General features: G+C 38.4%; 1 protein-coding gene across 10 annotated transcripts in view; it reads right to left on the bottom strand.

Moving 5' to 3' along the window:
• Positions 1 to 20,310, bottom strand: part of DMD (dystrophin) — a 1,019,805-nt gene that overhangs the window by 526,934 nt on the left and 472,561 nt on the right. For all 10 annotated transcript variants that reach the window (XM_081003446.1, XM_081003453.1, XM_081003448.1 and 7 more), the window contains 6 exons: positions 19,548 to 19,658; positions 17,543 to 17,716; positions 17,263 to 17,418; positions 13,851 to 14,021; positions 5,729 to 5,908; positions 2,265 to 2,393 (listed from right to left, as the gene is read on the bottom strand). In XM_081003446.1, the coding sequence (XP_080859572.1) occupies positions 2,265 to 2,393; positions 5,729 to 5,908; positions 13,851 to 14,021; positions 17,263 to 17,418; positions 17,543 to 17,716; positions 19,548 to 19,658 (921 nt within the window). The remainder of the gene's footprint in view (positions 1 to 2,264; positions 2,394 to 5,728; positions 5,909 to 13,850; positions 14,022 to 17,262; positions 17,419 to 17,542; positions 17,717 to 19,547; positions 19,659 to 20,310) is intronic.

The raw sequence follows: 20,310 nt of genomic DNA, 5'->3' as shown, positions 1-20,310 counted from the left end.
TAATTCGTTCCGCAAGTTTTGTCGTCTTGCGATTTTTTTCGTCTTGCAAAGCACGGTGTCGGGAAAGTTTTGGAAAAGCTTCAAAAATACCAAAGTCTTTAAAAACCTCAAAAAAGGCTACCACACCGCGTTCTATGAGTTGCTCCTCGAAGTCAAGTCGCAATTGTATTAACGGTGTTAAGAAAAAGGAAACAAACTTGCAAGACGTTTCCGTCTTGCGAAGCAAGCCCATAGGGAAAATCGTCTTGCGAAGCAGCTCAAAAAACAAAAAACCCTTTCGTCTAGCGAGTTTTTTGTCTTGCGAGGCATTCGTCTTGCGAGGTACCACTGTATGCTCAAGAGAAAATGACCATACATTTGTATCAGAGTCTCAAATGGGGGACTCTTGCAGAAAGTCCTGTAAAATTCTGGTTACTGCAAGTAACAAGAACTGGTGGCTTCAGTTAAATCTATGCTACAAGTCTAACACTGCAGATGGCTGGAGTGATACTATACTTTCAGCCCAATAATGATCACAATAAGCCAAGAGAGCCTCATCTGGCTCTATAAAACTGATGAATCTGGCTTGGTTCCTTAGTTTCAGCAAACTGAGCTGTTTTACTTGCTTGGCCAATTGCTTGCCCTACAAGCCGTCAGCCCTAACAAATTCTCAATTCAAACTTTTTTGAAATCAAACTTTTTGTGAAATATACTTTGATTATACTTTGAACTGCTTAGGCTATTCCAACTGAGTCCATCCTGCTAAAAAAAGGAGTGTATTTAATCCATCTGATACCCACTCTTCAGAGGATCTGCCACTGGAATTTTAGGAAGCATTTTTTTTTTTTTTAAAAAAAAGAAAGACTAACCTGGGCACTTAGTCCATACCATCTGGAACAAGCATATGTATAATTTAAACAATGTTAGGTCTAATTATTACTTACTTTCTAAAATGCTTCTAATTTCTATGTCTTTTCCATACTAAATATCCTCTTTACAACACAAAACTGCTTGGAGAAATAATGCATCCATAATTTCCTTAGAGAGAATAACTGAATTTCTATTCTATTAATACTTGGTGCTGTTTGGTGCAACAGAAGATAGGAAAACATCTTGTGTTTACAAGGGAGAGAATGAAATCCCAGTTTCCAGAACACTTTACCAAGAGCAGTGGTTATGGTGATGGTAGTGTTAACATATTAGGAGTCTCTAGGCTGAGAATCAAGTCCAATTCTGACATTACAGGAATGCAGGTTGAATTTCCCCTGCTCCTCTTGTCCATTATTGGATCAGTATGGAAGCAGAAAGCTTGAAACCATGATCAGTAAGATCTAATCCATTTATTATAGCCAGCACTAGATATTGAAGACCAGGATGTTCCCACTTCATAAAGGCAGGGGAGCATGGGACATTGAGATTTCTGTCTTGGATCTTTTCTTATTTCAGAATTCTGAAGGAGGCAGCAAATGGAGCTACACCAATCAGGGTAAAGAAAGCTGGAGGGGAAAGGGGTTAGGAATAATATTTCGTATACAAATAGTGGAGCACAATTCTTGACGAGCTATGAAGACTCAGGCCAGGAATCTTAGAAAGAAGATCCAGAAGTTGTGAAAGTGAGCAAGACTTTGAAGAGATTGAAGTTTGGAAATATATATCCCCCCACACACACATCATACTTCGATCAGGTGGTTATAAACCTGATTTATTACCAAGTATGATATTAATTTATATGAAGCACTGCATAATTTGTATGATTATATTTTTGCAACAGAAGTTACACATACATTTAAGCCATCCTATAATACGCTTTGAAAAATCCCTCTTCAAATGATGAACCACTTCCACAAAGATAATATCAAACTGAAATACAATGTTGTCAAATGAAATCACTGCTCAGAGAGCTTTGAAGTGACATGAATATATAACAAACAACAATCCTCAGAAGAATAGATATTTGATAAAAGGAGCAAACTGATAAAAGAAGGCTGGTATTTCATTTTTAAACAGATACAAATGGTATTCAAGAGATACAGGCCTAACAATAAGTGTTCTACTCACCATGAAATCCTCAAGCCAATAACTTATTTGGCTTTTGTACTGAATACACTTACCTTCACTATGCTCTATTAAGCAATTTAAAAGCTGTTAGACAGTGCCTTTGTTAAGAGAAAATGTGTTTTGCTTTTATCTAAAAATATTATTTGAAACCTGTAGGGCAAAAACCCTGGGGATGCACACTATTAGATTTTTATAATAATTTTTTTCCAGAAAATTATATTTGTTACCTTAAGAATTTCTTCCCTTTGCTGAGGTTTTTGTGTTTCAGATTCATCCAATAGTATTTCCGTCCGATACATCCAGGTGGTGATGTTAGCAACATTCTGATCAAAATTCTCCATGTGTCTCTGATATGCCTGCATATAAAGGGAATAGAACATATTATTAAGTAATTAGTAGCTGAGACAAAAAGAAAAGAGAATTGGCCAGGTTCATAGAACTGTAAACCAGCTTCCATGAGCACAGGGGGACTTTAGATTCTCAACTTGTATGGCAAAGTGAAAGGTGTTCCAAAAGCAATATTTGATAATGTTTTAGGCAGCTTTAAAAATTATTTTGGTGTCCACAAAGCACCTAAAGTAATTCTCTGAATTACTTTAAAAACATATTAAAAAATCAACCACTGGTTCCCATATAAGAAAGAATCATTCTATTGTGTGTGTGTGTGTGTGTGTGTGTGTGTACTGTATGCTCATATCAAAAACAGTAACAATATCAGAACAGACAACTGATGAATTGAATAAAATGATACCAAGAGATAGGAAATTTGTTTGTTCTGATAATTGCTATTGCCAAGGCTGAAGAAAAAGATAAAATACAGCATGGGTTTATCTTGTCCTGCTGTTTTCCCCTGAGGAAAACCACTCTCAATCAGAACAAACAGCAATTGGGTTTTCCCCCCTGGATTGACATTTGTCTGATTTAGCACTAAAGAGCAGGTTTTCTCTGGGAAAGGAACATGGCAAGGAGAATACCATTTGGACTCATGCTTTCTAGGCACAGCACAAGTGGAAGTGTGAATGAGACCTATGCCACAGCTCAGGAAGACTGTGTTGCTCAAATAAGGCTCATCTGGCAAAGGCTGCTACCTAAAGCACAGTGGTTCATCATATGAGGGCAGCCGCACAGCAGATCCTGGCATGCCAGTAGGAGTAGCCCATTTAGAAATCATTCCTAGCCTTAAGCATTTTCAGAGTAGGGCCGTCTTAAGCATATCCGGCGCCGTGGTGCAAAGATCCCTCGGGTGCCTGCCACCCCCCCCCCCGTTTCCCGGAGTTGATGACCTTTTTAAGGGGGGACCCCAAAGTTGTTGACCTTTTTTAGGAAAGATTCCCCAGAGTTGTTGACCTGAACTTGGGAATTCCACAAGATTTCACTACAGGGAAGGAGAGGCAAGAGCTGGGGGTGGGGGGAAACTACCTCTTCCTTTACTGGATAAAAAGAGAGAGAGAGAAAGTGGGACAGAGGAAAGCAGGAAGGAGAGGGCATTTAAAGCACCGACAGAGAGGAGAGGAGGGTGGCGGTCGGGAAGCTGAGCCAGGGCAGAAATAGCGTCCCTCCTCCCGCCCATGCAGGCTTCTCTGATCCCCTTGAAGTGAGTGGGTGGGTGGGACAGCAGCAGATTGTCCTCGCCCACAACCACACATGCAGCGTACGGTGTGTGTGTGTGCAGCCCGCTGCATTTCGCAATGCTACTTAAAGGAAGAAATAAAAGTGCACTTAGGCACAGCTGGGGGGGGGGGGGAGCCAAACGCCTTGGGCAGACCCCATGAAATAATTCTTTCCATCAGAGTTCAGCTTGGTCTCCAGAAAAGAGCATGGATTGAGTCGCAGGGGCAGCAGCCAAAGCAGCTCTTTCTGCTCCTGGGTGAGGAGAAGGAGAATCTTTGCAAATGCTTTGGAGTTCCCTTCTGCCCGCTGGGAAGCCACTGGTGGAGAGCTTTGACAGGGAGCTGCTGGGAGAGGCTCCAGCTTCCCCGTCAAAACCGTTCCCACCTGCCTTTTCGGGGCTCCCCTCCTGCGCTCCTGCCATGCACAGGAGGCTTGGGAGGCAATCTGCACACCAGGGCATGCAGGGAAAGGGGAGGCTGCCGGCAAAGCCGCACAGCTCTCCCACTTGCTGGGGCGCCCCTGAGAGGGCAGCACTGTGGCGCAACGCGCCACTAAGCTCTATGGGAAAGACGGCTCTGTTTCAGAGTATGGCCAATGTTGTTACTCTTCTGGAACTGACGTTTTAGAACTGATGTAAGAGAAAAATGCCTGTTGGTGGTTACAAGAAAATACAGCTTTTCTTATTTATCTCCTTTATTCTAGTAGTGGAAATGAGACAAATATATAGCCACATTGATTTTTTTAAAATCAATATTTTACTTTCAGATTTTATTTTCAGATTGAGACAGCCAATGTGCATAATGTGCAGACTTCATGATGTTTATAAATAATGCATGAGAAACACACCTTTTGGAATCATAACAGAACATTATCAAAACCTTTTATCTTTGTCTGTAATATGATTGTTATTACAGTTGAAACAGAATGATGCAGCTATAAGGAGCAAACATCTGCTGTCAAGTAGACTGAACATATGCTAAATGAAGTTGGCCATATTATTGAACTGCTGTTATAGCGATAGCAGCAATTTCCAAACATTGCATTGTTGTATTATTTAACTGGCACAATTACCACCTTTCCCCCCAAATTGTTTACAGTCGCATTTACAAATTGTGATAAGACAGATATATGGGGACTCAGTCAGCAATAGGTCTATCAAAGCTGGTATTTCAAAGAGCCAACAAAATTGTGGCCATAATGGTAGTGATTTAAAAAAAATGAACAGGAAAGTTCAAATCCCAGCTCAGCCATGAATTTACTGGGTGGGCTTAGGCAAGCTGCTGTATCTTTAACCTTCTGGGCACTAATGGCTCGCAGTAATAGTGTCAGCTGCTGCAATTACAAGTAAAAACTGTTATTCTGTGCATACTAAGTTTTAGCATGCCCCTGAAAACTCACAATTCCAGTTATTTCCAGGCATGAGTGAAACTCAATCTGCAGAGAATTCTTGCATGATATGATTCATCGTGTGGCCACCTCTGCTAATGGCAGTAACAGCTACATTTTATGAAGGGTGAAGTAACAGGGCCTAAAGCCTAACTTCTCTGTGTGTATACAAACATAGCATTTACAATAAAAATTTTTTAAAAATGATATATACTATACATGCATAGTTCAGTTGTAACAATGTTTATAGACCACAAAAAACAAATGCCTTTCTTATTTTGCATGGTTGTCTTGATTAGCGTTAGCACTGTATGCTTTTTCCTGGTAAACTAATGGGTGGTGACAAAAAAACGATAATGTCATTTAATTACTGGTAATCTCTTATCAACCATCAGATTTTTGAGTGGAAGGATAGATACCCAGCTAGAAGTAATTGCAGTTTGAATGTGGATAGGAAGGTAGAATGTTGGGAATATAGCTGGACTGTAAAAAAAGCTGTTATGATGTTATGGAGGATTAGCTATTTTGCTGCCTGATAAAGGAATTTGTTTACTTCTATTATGCTCCACCTACATATTTGTAAATAAAATAGATATTCCAAAGACATCCTAAATCTCCATTGCTCTTCTTGCTTCCCAAACAAGCTATGTAGTGCTATTTCTGGAAACAGAAAGTAACAATATGTAATTCTTACCAGCAACAAGTTAAACCACTCTTCAGCTCGAGACGTTACTGCAATCCAGTTACTACTCAGAAGGCTGAGTTTATCGTTCACTATGCTTTCCTTCCCTTTAAGCACTGTCTTCAACCCTTCTCCCAAATCAGTAATGTTCTTCAACTGAAGCTGACGTTTTTCAATTTCTAGCTGGGTTGCCTATGAAAAGCATGTGCATAATGATTAAATAAGGAAGAAGAGTTAGGAAGAACATATTATGAACCAACACTCATATGTTACATATTAACATTGTTAGAAGCAGAGAGGAAAATGTCTAGTATATTTCAATATAGACGTGCATAATAAATTGAAAGTAAAATAAATATGTAGAGTGGCACCTCGGGTTAAGTACTTAATTCGTTCCGGAGGTCCGTACTTAACCTGAAACTGTTCTTAACCTGAAGCACCACTTTAGCTAATGGGGCCTCCTGCTGCTGCCGTGCTGCTGGAGCACAATTTCTGTTCTCATCCTGAAGCAAAGTTCTTAACCTGAAGCACTATTTCTGGGTTAGCGGAGTCTGTAAACTGAAGCGTATGTAACCTGAAGCGTATGTAACCCGAGGTACCACTGTAACTTATTACTTTTGATCAATATTGTTATTATTTATTAAATTTCTATACTGGCCTTCATCCAAGGATCACAGGGCGATTTACAATATAAAACTATAAAAAGACATAACATAGTAACAAACAAAAACAATAACTCACATAATACCTCTGTGTCATGCTTTATGCATTTTGGATCACCTCCTACTTCACCTTCCCTTTACCAATGATGTTTATCCAAGGAAAAAGAGCACTATGAGTTCTTTGCAAAAACATATACATTCCTGTGACTTTAGGAGGAGGATGCGAGCTGCTGCTTGTTGGCCTTATCTCCTATTGCCATGGGCGTAGCCAGGATTTGGGGGGAGCAGGATCAGTGTTGGGGGAGGGGAAATAACTACGCTATCTGCGGTGCGATTGGTAAATATTTTTATTTATTTACTTGATTTAGGGGATGCCCCCTCCCTGGCTATGTCCATGCCTTTTGCTGCTGCATCAGCCAGCTACTGTTCTTTGCCTGACTTCATTCTCTTTTCTACCTCCTCTCTCTCTTCTACTCATCCATAGAATCCCCTGTTTTATCCCTTCGTGCAGAGGGAACAGCAACAACAGCTACAAGAGTCAGAGGCCTCAGCTGAAGCAAGAAAAGAGAAATGCTGGGTAGGCAGGAGGGAGGATTCCACCTAAACATTAGGAAGAACTTCCTGACAGTAAGAGCTGTTCGACAGTGGAATTTGCTGCCAAGGAGTGTGGTGGAGTCTCCTTCTTTGGAGGTCTTTAAGCAGAGGCTTGACAACCATATATCAGGAGTGCTCTGATGGTGTTTTCTGCTTGGCAGGGGGTTGGACTCGATGGCCCTTGTGGTCTCTTCCAACTCTAGGATTCTATGATTCTAGGATGAAATAAAGCAAGAAACCCCAGGCCTCACTGGGGTAGTACCAGAAGACAAGCCAAAGAAGAAGCAATCTCCATCTAAATAATGTTGTGGCATACCATTGCTTTTTCTTCAAGTGTTCACAGAATTGATATTTTTCCTTGCTAAGTTGCCAGGCTCCATTTGAAAGGTGTCAGTGACATATATCTTAAGCATGTGTGTATATCTATGTTGAAAAGTGCATTGATAAGCTCTTCACAATGTGAATTTTTTTTTTTAAAAAAAGAGTTATTTATTAGTGTTAAGTAGACATCAAATTGTCTCAGCCGATTTAATATGGGATTAAATCCTGCTTTAAAAATAATAATCAAATACTTCAAGCCAGCAAGCCAGCCAACAAAAACAACCCCCCTAAACAACTCCCCAAACATAACCCAATTTATAGTTGGGAAAATCCATGGATTAGGGAGAAAGCTAACAGCAATTGTAATAAATGCCTATCCCTGTTTGAGTTGGGAAGATCTGTTGAGCTTGGTCAGACAAGCTCAGGGTCTATACAACTTATTTTCCCCAAAGCTCTTAGGTGTCTGTGAATTTGCTCACTGGTTCCTGGAGTTTCAAAAAATTAAGCTCTGGGTGTGTTTACTTGACTCTGTTTGATATAAAATTCATGTCCACGACTTGGAAGAAAAGCAGTCTGAAACTAATAACATATTGTGTACATCTGTATACTCTTTTTTTTTGAACTATAGAAGAACATATCCAGGAAATAATTCAGTCTGGAATAATCCAAGCATTAGCAGCTAGGTACCGGTAAATCTGTATTCTGAAGCAGGAAGTTGCAGACTCTCACAACATGGCAGTTTGTGCACAGAACAAATGTAGCATAACAGTTAGAGCAGGGGTCAACAAACTTTTTCAGCAGGGGGCCGGTCCACTGTCCCTCAGACCTTGTAGGGGACCGGACTATATTTTTTTTGGAGGGGGGAATGAACAAATTCCTATGCCCCATAAATAACCCAGAGATGCATTTTAAATAAAAGGACACATTCTACTAATGTAAAAACACACTGATTCCCAAACCGTCCATGGGCTGGATTTAGAAGGCGATTGGGCCGAATCCAGCCCCCGGGCCTTAGTTTGCCTACCCATGAGTTAGAGGGTAGGATTTGAACAGAGAGTTTGAGTTAGTCCCATGCAGCCATAAAGCTTATTGGGTGGTCTTCGGCAATTACCCTAGTCTACCTCATAGGAAAGAATGGGTTAATTATGTAACCCATGATGAATTCATTGGAAGTAGACTAGAATATACATTTGATTAAAAAAAACAACCCACTGCATTGCACTACCCAGAATTGCAGCTTGTTTTATACTACTATCATATATCTACATATATACTGATCACAGTCCAGCATGGGATCCATGAACAACTGCATGCATGTGTGCACACACAAGTTTATTGGTATTTTTTTCCTGCAGCAATCCCTCATGTTGTTTCCATGTATTTTTTCCACACACCCCCAAGTTTAAGTAGCAGTTAGATTTCTGTTTGGCAGAAGGAACTGTTACAGAAGTGAAAGAGAGAGCCTAGTAAGTCCTGACAAGTATGTGTTATTTCCTGTTCCACTTCTCAGTATAAATGTACTTAGTGTACTCTGCACATTCTAGTAAGAGATTCTAGATTTCTTTATTTCTTCTTTACAAAGCACTGATGAAATATTCACATTCTTAAACAGGAGGACGTTGTTGAACCATGGTAAAACTTCAAAAGAAAAAACAATTTCCAACAACAGGGACTGATGTCTTAATCAGTACTGGCAGCTGGTAAATTAAGCAGTGCTTGTGCTTTCAGCAAGCACACTGGAAATCTGAATAAAATGATGGAAAAGATAAAATCGTATCAGTCATTGCAGCTACTTTCAACATTCAGAGTTGAAGATTAAAAGGGTACATAACTTTACACTGCTTAATACTCATATAGGCCTTGTAAAAGATGGTGACTATATATCTTAATAATCACAGATAGGATCGTTTAGGATCATTGTATAAATTGCTACTATGTCCCTCTTGCCAAAGGATCATGCAGTTATTAACTTGAAGCATCTATACTGTTTTCCATAACAGTAATGAAAGATGACAATTTCTAATTTATTTTGTTCGTGTCATTGAAAGAAGACAACACTACCAATTGCGTTTCTAGCATAACTCAACACACAATTCAGTATTATGATTGCACATGATATTTGTTACTATTTTATAATGTGAGCTAGAATGTAACAGTAATGCACTTCCAGTTCAAATATGGTAACAGGAGCAAATGGCATAGAGGTTTTCTGGAGAGTACCATCTGCTATTCTAAATTTGAAAATGGGCCAATATTTCTTTAACCAAAATATGAGCCCCAAGAGCCTAGAACAAAGTGTTTATGCTAGTCAAGTGTTCTCTAGCTCATCAACACAATATGAAACACAGTCTTTCAAAGTGACCCCGAGAGAAGAGCAGGCATTTAACTGGGGAAAGAAGTGACAACATGACTTCCGGGGTGGCGCCAACGGCAATGGCGGACTCCCTCTGAACTGGAGGGACTAGCTCCGCGCGAAACGGGTCTTTTCCGCTACGGCGAAGCGGGGACCCTTTTAAAAATCACAGGCGGGTGAAGCCTGTGACCATGGGACTCGGCAGGCACCCTTAGCGCCCCCCCACCCGCAAAGGAACCCACTAACGGGCTCCAAAGCGAAGAGGGGGAAGCGGCGCGGTGCTGTGAGTCAACTGCTATTTCCGTGGAGCGAAGCCGCACAGCCGTTGCCGGAGAGCGCTGCCTTTTTCCTGGGACAATTTGGCTTCTAAAATAAGCACCCGTGAGTACTTAAACTTTGAACAATTGGACTTTAAATAAGGACTTGCGAGCAGAAAGGAATTGGACTTAAAAATTTTACTTCAATTTGGTACTGAAATGGGAAGGTCTAAACAGGAAGTCTGCCTTCCGTTTCTTTGTAGACAGAATAAAGCAAAGACAACATAAACTAGAGCTCAGAAAATTGCCTCTAAAGGATTGGCTTTCATCATTTAAAATTGTTGAACCCCCCTTCAGCAGCAGGAGAAGAAGGGGGATCTTTTTTTGGACTGTTTAAACCTGCAGAAGTGAGTTTAAAGTAAAGTAACTTTCCACCGTCCTGATCCTGGAGCGGGGTGTCAGGACTGACGTTGAGATAAACGCTTTTGACAGATAGCTAAAAGAAGAGGAACATAGTGATTCCATTGTTTCCTTTCGCACCTTAAAGGAACAAATATTGACAAAATATCTGAAAAAAGGAAACTCTGTTGCTAGACTTGTCTTTAAAAGAAAGAACAAATAGAAGTTTTCCCCCTAGAGGGAGACAGTGAAACTGTAACCAACTCCTGGGAGCTGGCAGCTGTTACAGATTACAATCGTGGGAATAGACATCTGACCTTGCAGGACAATGTATTCAGAAGCTCTGTTGTGTGCTTTCTATAAAACAAATGCCCTACTGGAACAGCTACATGAGAAGACGAACTTGATGGCTGATTCGATTAGAAATTTTGAACAGGCAGTGGGAAATTTTGAACAGGCAGTGGGAAAATATGTGGAGCCCACCCAGGAATTAAATCAGGAGTGTGCCCTGACAGAACAGGCCCAACAGGAATATGAGCTTTTGGATTTGACAAATGAACTTGGAAAAAGCCAGATTTGGAAAGAAAAAGTTTGGTTTGGCTTGGAAATGGGGGGTTGGATAGACCCTCCTATGCAGGGATGTTTGGACTTTTCAAGTCTGGCAATGGGCCGTGAGATGTTTGGGATTGTGGGGGCTCTCAATTTTGGAGGGTTTTTGAAACATGTTTTTAAATACCACATGGAATTTAGTGTCAATTATGGAAAAGGGGCTGATCTGTCGAGAAGGGTCAAAAATATTGCTAAGCTGGAGTTCCCACGAGTGAAACGAGCAGGAGACAAGGGAAAATACAGTTACAAATATGAAAAAGAGCTGCGGAAGGGACATGGAAGAGACTTAAGGGCCTCGGATATAAGGTCACCAGGTTAATGCGCCAGATCGATGGGATAATAACGACTGACAAACCCGGGACCAGGAGGAAGGGACGCTGGATGAAGATTGGATTTGTTTTTATTTCTTTTTTTTATTACTAGGACTGTTTTATAAAATTGATGAATGTTAGAAAAATGTTGGAATGAAATTATTTGGCTTTAGTAAAAATGTTTAAAGAATTATGTAAGAATATTATGGTTATGAGAAGTTGGTAAAAATAAGATTTAAGTTTTAAGTTCCAAGGTTTTTTATAGTAAGATAAGATTAAAATAGTTTAAGGTAATGTAATGACAGAATATTATGAAATATGGAAAGGATTTGCTGTGATAATTAACAACCAGGACACAAGGAAGGGGAGGAGGAGGAGGTCAAGGAAAGAGGGTAATGACAGTTGAGGAGTTGAGAATAATGGATTTGTTTTTAAATGTTTTAAAATTTTTGTGGTGTATTTTTGTTTTTTCTCTCTCTTATTTTGTGTATTTGTATGGTTGGAAGTGGCTTGTTTTTCTCTTTTTATACTTTGTTTTCTTTTGTAACTTTAAAAATTTTTTTTTCCAATAAATATCATTTAAAAAAAGAAGAAGTGACAACATGAGCACTGGGAGAAATGTACCAATCCAAGTGGTTTAAAGAGTGACAACCTTGTCCTGGGAGAGGGTTAAGATCCTTCCTGAAACTGTTCAGTCTAGAGGTTTGAGGGTTTTTTTAGAGGTTAGGGCAGGACACTCTATACTACCTTCCTGATTCATATAATAAGGCAGCCCTCTGTCACTAACATTTTGGTTTAATGGGGTCTTTTCCTTATCACTCAAACCCAACTTCCTGAAGTTTCTCTCTCTTCAGTTAAAGGCAGGAGTATTCAGCTCAGTTTATCGGGCTTAGGAAGGCCCACTTTTCTGGCCTTAGCAAAGCCTACTCTGACAAAGTTAAGGGTGTCTGATTTAGCTGATTCAATTCCACTGGCTTTGTTAACTTGGACTGTAAGGGAACATTCTCTTGCCATTAGCTTTCTGCTATAATCACTAAATTATCAGCTCTACTCATGAAAATGCAAAAGAGCGGACAGTACTTTTGTAGGCTAACAGGTACTTTATAGCAAATTATCACATTTCTCCTGTGTGTGAAATTTTAATGAAGTTTTCCTTTCCTTCTTGATTTTCTTAGTAATATAGGCACTACCTTTTGGTTGCGAGGGTGAGAAATAACAAAATCACTCTACTGCGTAACTGCTCTAATCAGCAAACCTCGCACACTAATTATAGAACTTCTGGAGTACCAAAGTCAGTGTTTAATTATTAAAGGAATTCAATTAAAGGAAGGCATTCCTATGTTAACTGCAGTTGTGGTAGACATATCTAATCAGTATACAAAGGTTAGCTTTTATATGTATACAAATGTGTGTGGGATGGCATCTGCAGTGTGGTAGAAGTATCGTTCATGATTAACAAAGAATTACTTCGATTTCTTTTGGGGAAAAACATGTTCAGTGACTGTCAAGCTTGTTCCCAATCCTTGAGAATCTGAAATTGTTCTCTGAAACAGTGAATGCAATCATAGCGATAATTTCTGGAAAACTGCAAAAGCTGTTGAAAGCAACAAATATTTACTGGGATGTACCTGTATTATCAATGTCTCATGCCACTATGCCAAATTTTTGGCTACAGCTTGCTGGGACATGGAAAAAGCCAGGGACAAATCTGTCCAAATGTTACAGGGGCAGGGACAGAACTTCACTAAAAGCTCCGGTTTTGTGGCAGCAAAACCCTGACAAGTATTGCACAGCTTGGAGGTAGAAACAAATGACCAGGGAACTACAAAGTGGCTCTAAATGGACTGAATTGTAGCCTCTATTGTGAAAAGCCTATATTACTTTCGTTGCTCCTTGTGATTATACTGAACTAACACTGTTCAGTTCTTTGTTGCAGGAACTTATAATTACTTCTCAGAGTTGATACAGCTACAAGTTTGTAAGAGGAATTAAAGTGAGGAAGGGGTAGGAATATAGACTACTACTCTTGCGGGCAGAACCAGGAAGAACAATGACTACATGAACAGTGACCCTCCTCAAGGGAAAAAAGTGTCATATTTTCCTTTTATTAAAAATTAGTAGCTAATTAAAAATAAAACACATCCTAATTATTTTTCTAGCATTAGTTCTTTACAATAAAACTGATCTTTGAAATTAAGGCAAAAATTAGATGGCCTGTTTAAAATGTTAATGAAGAAACTAGCATAAAATGACAACAGTGCTTTGCAGTCTTTTAATGTCTCAACACTTAGAAGGTGCTAATACACTAACACTGTACTAAGTTCTCCTTTTAAGCCTGGAAAAAATTGGAATCTTTCAAAAAGTTATAGAAAGGGGTATGCGGGGTTATTTTTCTTTTGAATTATTCCTCTCCTCCTTTCTCTTATGAGCATGATGTGGTACCTGATGCATCCTACTATAAGGTTAATATGTTAAATTTTGGACACCAACTTCTTTTGTCTCAGTGTATCACCAGTATATATCATATTGTTTACAACTTTTTTGGGGTGCAGAGGTATTGCTGTGACAGCGAGATAACTCCAGACAAACATATGTGAGTTTACAAGGAAAGAAAATATATATTATTACCTTGCTCCAGGCAACTTCAGCATCTAAATTGATAGGCATGCCTTCTACTGCTGATCTCTTTGTCAGTTCTGAATCTGTCACTGCCAGCCATTCTGTCAGAGCATTCATTTCCTTTCTCAGTTTCCGAGATAATTTCAAACATTTCTCTAGCTCTTGCTTTTTTTCAGTCACCTGCAGAAGGGGGAGGGGGAATGAAGAGCCAAACCTCTAAATGCTTCACCACCTTAAGTGCTACTGAGACGGATGCTCATATTTCTGGCAGTAGTTTTTCTCCTGGTCAAAAGATTCCACCATCAAGTCCCCATGTTTGTAGAGGTCATCTATCCTCCGTTTCACATCTACAGTTCCCAGAAATGCTAAATCTTTTTTATAGCAAACATATGACAAGAATACACCTCAGAATGTTAGCCTTTTTCATTACACTTTAGACTACATTCTTTTGTCAGTACTAGATCAACATTTTGCTTATAGCAAACCAACTACTTCACACTGAAACAAAAACAGAATGGCTAGATTAATTATAATTTGCAAAGTTAGCTTCAATAAAAGAAACAAAATGAAGATTAAAAGTATGCTTTAACTTGGTGCTCTTTATGCATATTTAAGTACACTGCAGTCATGTTTTATGTCCTTTTAATGCCAACCTTCAGAATTTATTGATTCAATAAAAGTTGTTTTCATCCAGCTGGACCTGCAACTCCTGTCTTATTCATTTTATTTTTATTTTTATTTTCTTTAAAGGAATTTTAAACCACAATATTTAACATCTCTAAGTGATGTGCAAAAATATAGTCTTAAGAACAGTATCAAAAAATAGATAGAGCAACAGAAACCTAGTAATAACCAGGTGTCTGAAGCAACTGATGGATGATGCTCCAGCTACAGCATAAGGAAGAGCTTATCTTGCAGCAGACACCAAGAATGATGAATCAATGCTGAAGAGAAGCAATCAAAGCGGCAACTCTTCAAACACAATTTGTTATCAGAAATTATAATGAAAATGACCAATTTTTTTTTGCTATGCAGTTACTACTTCAGTATTATCATACCCACCTGAATTCTCTTTTAGTTTAACTTCATACTTCATTGTCAGGAGCACCCAAACTTTTTTCAAAGAGGGCCAGATTTGATGAAGTGAACATGCATGAGGGCTGACCAAAGTTGTTGGGGTTTTTTTTAGGATTGAAGTTGTTGAGCTTTTAGGATTTTACCCCAGGACATATACTGCCATGGGGGCCAGATTAAATTGACCGGCGAGCTAGATTAGGCCACCCGAAATGGACTTTGGACATGAGACAATGGCTTAGTTCCATTTTCATTCTATTCAAAGAAGCTTCCACCCATATAAACTGAATGAAAGGTTCATATCACAGGACCAATACCTGCTCTTTTGACCCTGACCCATCACACCTAATAAAAGCTATCCTGGAGGAAGTGACCATGTGGGTCCACAGCGTCAGGTACTCCTGACCATTTAGAAGGTGGTTGTGGTTAGGCCCCTTCTCAAAAGTCCCTCCTTGCACCTAGAAGTACTTAGTAAACTTAGTAAACTTAGTAAACTTCTGAAGAAGTGTGCTTGCACACGAAAGCTCATACCAAGAACTAACTCAGTTGGTCTTAAAGGTGCTACTGGAAGGATTTTTTTTATTTTGACTATGGCAGACCAACACGGCTACCTATCTGTAACTGTATGTGTTTAACTACTACTGAGCTTATTCCCCCTTTCTTTTTCATATATGCACAGTTAATGCAAAAAGCTGTTGATAGTTGAAGTTTAACATTTCCACACTATTTATTAGAGGGGGAAATCTGGTGTCTTTTGCATAGTACTAGCAATGCAACCTCTTGCATATTTCACTCGGAAGTAAGTTTGCTGAATTTAACGGAGCTCAGTGCTTCATTTAGTATATAAGATTGCAGCCACAGTCCATCTTGGTTGTTTTGCTTTTGGGACAAAGGGACCATTTGAATTCTAATGGGACTGTTTATTTCTGGAAATGTAAATTTTGAAATAGTTAAGAGCATATAAAACTATATACGAGTGGTGCTTCATTGAGTTTAGAGAAACAATGACAGGTGAAGCATATATATATAGCTGCTCCCCACACCTTATTTCAACTAGGAGAGTTTCAGAAAAATTGTATGGTTGGATGTACACTATAATGGGTAATATCACTTTATTTCCCCATTTTCGATTTACATGTTATAAAAGAAATGTAGGAAATACTGCCATCTTAAGGTCTTTCTTTTTTACACAGTTAACTCTGTTTACCATTTCATCTCACAACAGTTGAATCAAAGTACACATTACATGATTTATTTATTTATTTAAAGCAGGATTAGTTTAGAATTTGGTTGGAGGAAGGGCTAATGGTAAAAGGCTGCTTTCTTCTGAAGTCATTTATCAGGTTGAAATGACCCTGTCCAGGATGCTTTTTCACCTAAGGGAAAACATACACAGGTTCTTCGTATCTTCCCTGCATCTTCCACAGGTGAAAAAGCATTTCAGGGTGATTGTTTTTAGACAAAAACCTAACAGAGTGGGAAGGATTAGGTAGCTTTATAAATGATGCAGCAGTGAAAATACACACCATTCCCTCTTCCTATGATTGTTTATACTGTCTTCACCCCTCCAATAACTTTCTCCTATGCAAACCAAAGGTTACACACATACTCTACTCATTTACACTTGTTGTCCTATCCATAAGGCTCTTTTCACTGGCGCATTAAAATCCTCATTTAAATTGGCACATTTCACATTGGCATGTGCTAATTAATTTTGCATTTTCCTATTCTACTGTTTTCTTGACTGTAGGCTGTAGGAGCAAAACCTGCATTTACTTATTTTTTAATAGAAAGTATCAAGTATTTGTAAGTTCTCTTGAAAACAATCATCCTGAATATGAAGGTCGATCCTCCATATATCTAATTCTACACATAGAAATGTTACATAATATAAAAAATATTGGTTCACATATGAGTCAAATATCTTTTTGGAGGATGCATGTTTATCCTATCTTTAGAGAGTATATAATAAAGCACTGTTATTATCTGTTGCGCTTAACATATATTTAATGCTAAATGTGTTCCCCATTTTCTTCCAATTGAATTTGAAAAATAAATTTGGACAGAAATAAAAAAAATCTAGCTACCAATTATGTCAAAGGGATGTAATGAATTTCATTTAAGATTCAACCCTAGCTTACATGATATTGTTTAGTTACATTATTGCAATATATAATTGGGCCACTCTGAATAGTCAGCTAATAGAATCTTTTTCTCACTGAGAAAGGAAAGACAAATAAAATCAACTTAAGAGAGGAAAATAAAATAAATTACAACAAAATGGAAGAGATATATTTCACTTTACAACTGAGAGGCAGACTTTAGCACTGAAAAGCATAGAACATACCTTGGCACCCAAATCATTATATTGTAATTTCAAAGCTGTTAGCCTTTCATCCAGTTCTTTTGGGTTCTCTGTTTGCTGTTTTTGCACAATCTGACGCCCAGTTTTTATGACGGTTTCCACTTCAGATTTCACTTCACTAAGAGTTTTATACAATTTCTAGCCAACACAGAAAGGGAAATGTTTAATTTCACTGAAATTACACTGATTTTTGCAAAATGTCGTAGGTATAGTCCAATAAGTTGCCTTACATGTGAACTATTATTGCATTGGAAATACTCACCATACAATGATCCAGCTGGGATTGCACTGCTTCCTGCTCGACACTCCTCAACTCCAACTTCGGCACTTGCGATTTCACTTCATCTAAAATTATTTTACATTCCTGTAAGCGCTGCTCAAAATTGGCTGGCTTTTGGAACAAGCGAAACTTCATGAAGACATCTTGTAGCTTTTTCTGAAAATAATATATGAGATGAAAGGAGAGGGGTGCAAAGTATGCAGATTAAGTAATTATGCTAATACAGTCACGGTCATGATTTTATGAAGACTTTTAAAATAAGGGACAGAGCAGTCCTGCTTCTACATACTGAGGAGAAACTTGGATATTTCCTTTATTTTTCTTTTGAAAGCATGTCTAGGCAGCTTAGCAAACAATTACACTGTGCCCTCCTGTGCAGCTTCCTTCGGATTGATAGCAAGTTCCCAAGAATTTAAAGGATGCTACTTGCTAGGTCATTTCACACAAACGATCAAATAGGTTGTAATATTGAGTTGCATTTCCTTTGAATATTTAGTCTGCAAGTGTATTATTAGTTTCAGGTCATATTCAGGCAACCCTGTATTGAGAAATTTTAAATGTCTAATGTTTTATAATTTTTTATGTGCTATATGTGGTGGGTAGGCGTCAGTAAACGAGGGGAATTAAGACTAATAGAGCTGAGTGGGGATTGCTCGTGTAATCTCACTGTATACAAGTTGTACAAGTGACAATAAAGTATTTCAATTTCAATAAGCAGCCCAGAGTGGCTGGGGAAACCCAACCAGACGGGCGGGGTGTAAATAAAATTATTATTATTATTATTATTATTATTATTATTATTATTATTATCAGACAACATAAGTTATTTATACACAGTGCATGCATTTTGGAAAGAAAGAATCCAATGGTAAGATGCACATGAACAGAATTTTTTTCTTTTTAACAGGAATGGCCACCCACTGGACTACATTACAGTAAGCTTGACAGAGCAGATAAGAACCAAAATAGTAAATATGAGTTATCACTTTTAACCACTGGCAAAAAAATGAAAAAGTTAACGTGGCATTCCATTAAAGTATGGTTTTGTTAGTTTTCTTTTTCCCAGACCTGAAGGTTGGGTTAAATATAAAAATGCTCATGGTGAATCAGCTGGCTTGCACAAGGTCTGTGAAATGTTCCATGCTGTGCATAGTTAAACTTTGGAACTCCTTCCCATAGGAGACAGTGGTGACCACTAACTGGATAGCTTTAAAAGTGAATTGGACTAATTCATGGAGGATAAGGCTACTAATGGCCACTAGACATTATAGCTATCCTTTGCCTCCACAGTCAGAGGCAGTAATGCTTCTGAATACCATTTGCTGGAAAATGGGGGCGGGGGGGGGTTGCTGTTATGCTCAGCTCCTGCTTGCAGGTTTCCCACAAGCAACTCAATTGCCACAGAGAAAACAGGATGATGGACTAGATGAGTCTGATCCAGCAGGATCTTCTTATATTCTTATTTTTGAAGCATCTGACTGCTGTGCCTTTTTAGAACCTGCTCTTTAAAATCACTGTCTACTTCAAAAAATGTTTGCCATCAGGTGTGCTCTTCAAGCAAACAGTAAATTTAAAACTCTCTTGGGATTGCTGATCTGGCCTCACAGCTAAAAAAATTCTGACCAAAGAATTTATTTTTGTGGCAGAAGGGTATTTGTGAAGCTGAAAATAACAAGAAGAGGTTTTTCAAATATGTATATTTTGCATTAACAAAAGCATCCGTTCAGAATTCCCTGAAACAAGGCACTTCAACCCTACACATTTTTATATAGATGCTGGTTTTTCCTTGGTCTCATTGTAAATCAAATAATAAAGTTATAAGCTAAGCAAGCAGGACTTTCTCCCCCCATCCAAAACCCCCCCACCACCACCCTGTGGATAGAAAGTATAGCTGTTTCACATGTAATCAATGATTGCTTATTATGTTTTGTGTATTTTAAAGAAGGGATTCGAACTAAGTATGTAAAAGAAAGCCAATTTTACAAACCTGTGCAGTATCGATTTGGGAGAATATCCTTTTGGTGGCATCCTTACCCCGGTTCCGTTTTTTCATTTCATCCAAACTAATCTCATGGCTTGTCAACTCTGATTGAATTTTCTGTTTGGTGGAAAAAAAGATGTGTTTAAAATCAAAGTAGATTATTTTGACAGGGAAATATATAAGATCCAGGCTCTGGAATAAATCATATGAAATTACTAAGATTGTGACACTGTCTTGTGCTCTACTTGGTATATTCTTCTTATTGCTTTAAAATGATAGTATCTCTTATGCCCACTTGGACATAAAACAAAAAAGTATAACTTTGTTCTGTAACAATTAAATTGCATTGTAGGTACATACTAAAGGTTTCTTCATCAGGGTTACAATTCTCATCCCTATGAAAACTAAATATAACTATAGAAACAATTAAATGTGAACAAAAAGGGGGGTTTATAGTAGAATAATTGTTTTTTAAAAAATAGGTTTTTTTAAAAGCATGATAAATACACAACACCACTCTGAAGCAAGTATATGAAATGTAATAATCTTAGTGATTTTTCCACCAAGTATTTTTGTCTGTTATTTCCAACAAGAACCAGCGATTGGTGAAATTACTCCAATGCAAATTTCAACCCTTTACACCTCATGATAGAGTAGGCTCATAAGATACCAAATGTCTTGCACAATACTGACCAATGCAATGTCACACAAAACAATTCATATCCTACACACTGAGATGAGCTAATTTAGACCAATTCAAACCAATTTA

The sequence above is a fragment of the Podarcis pityusensis genome (genome assembly GCF_964106645.2).
Source record: "Podarcis pityusensis genome assembly, chromosome: 4".
Lineage (NCBI taxonomy): Eukaryota > Metazoa > Chordata > Lepidosauria > Squamata > Lacertidae > Podarcis > Podarcis pityusensis.
Note: the sequence above shows the minus strand (reverse complement) of the source record. Positions and strands in the feature narration are given on the sequence as shown.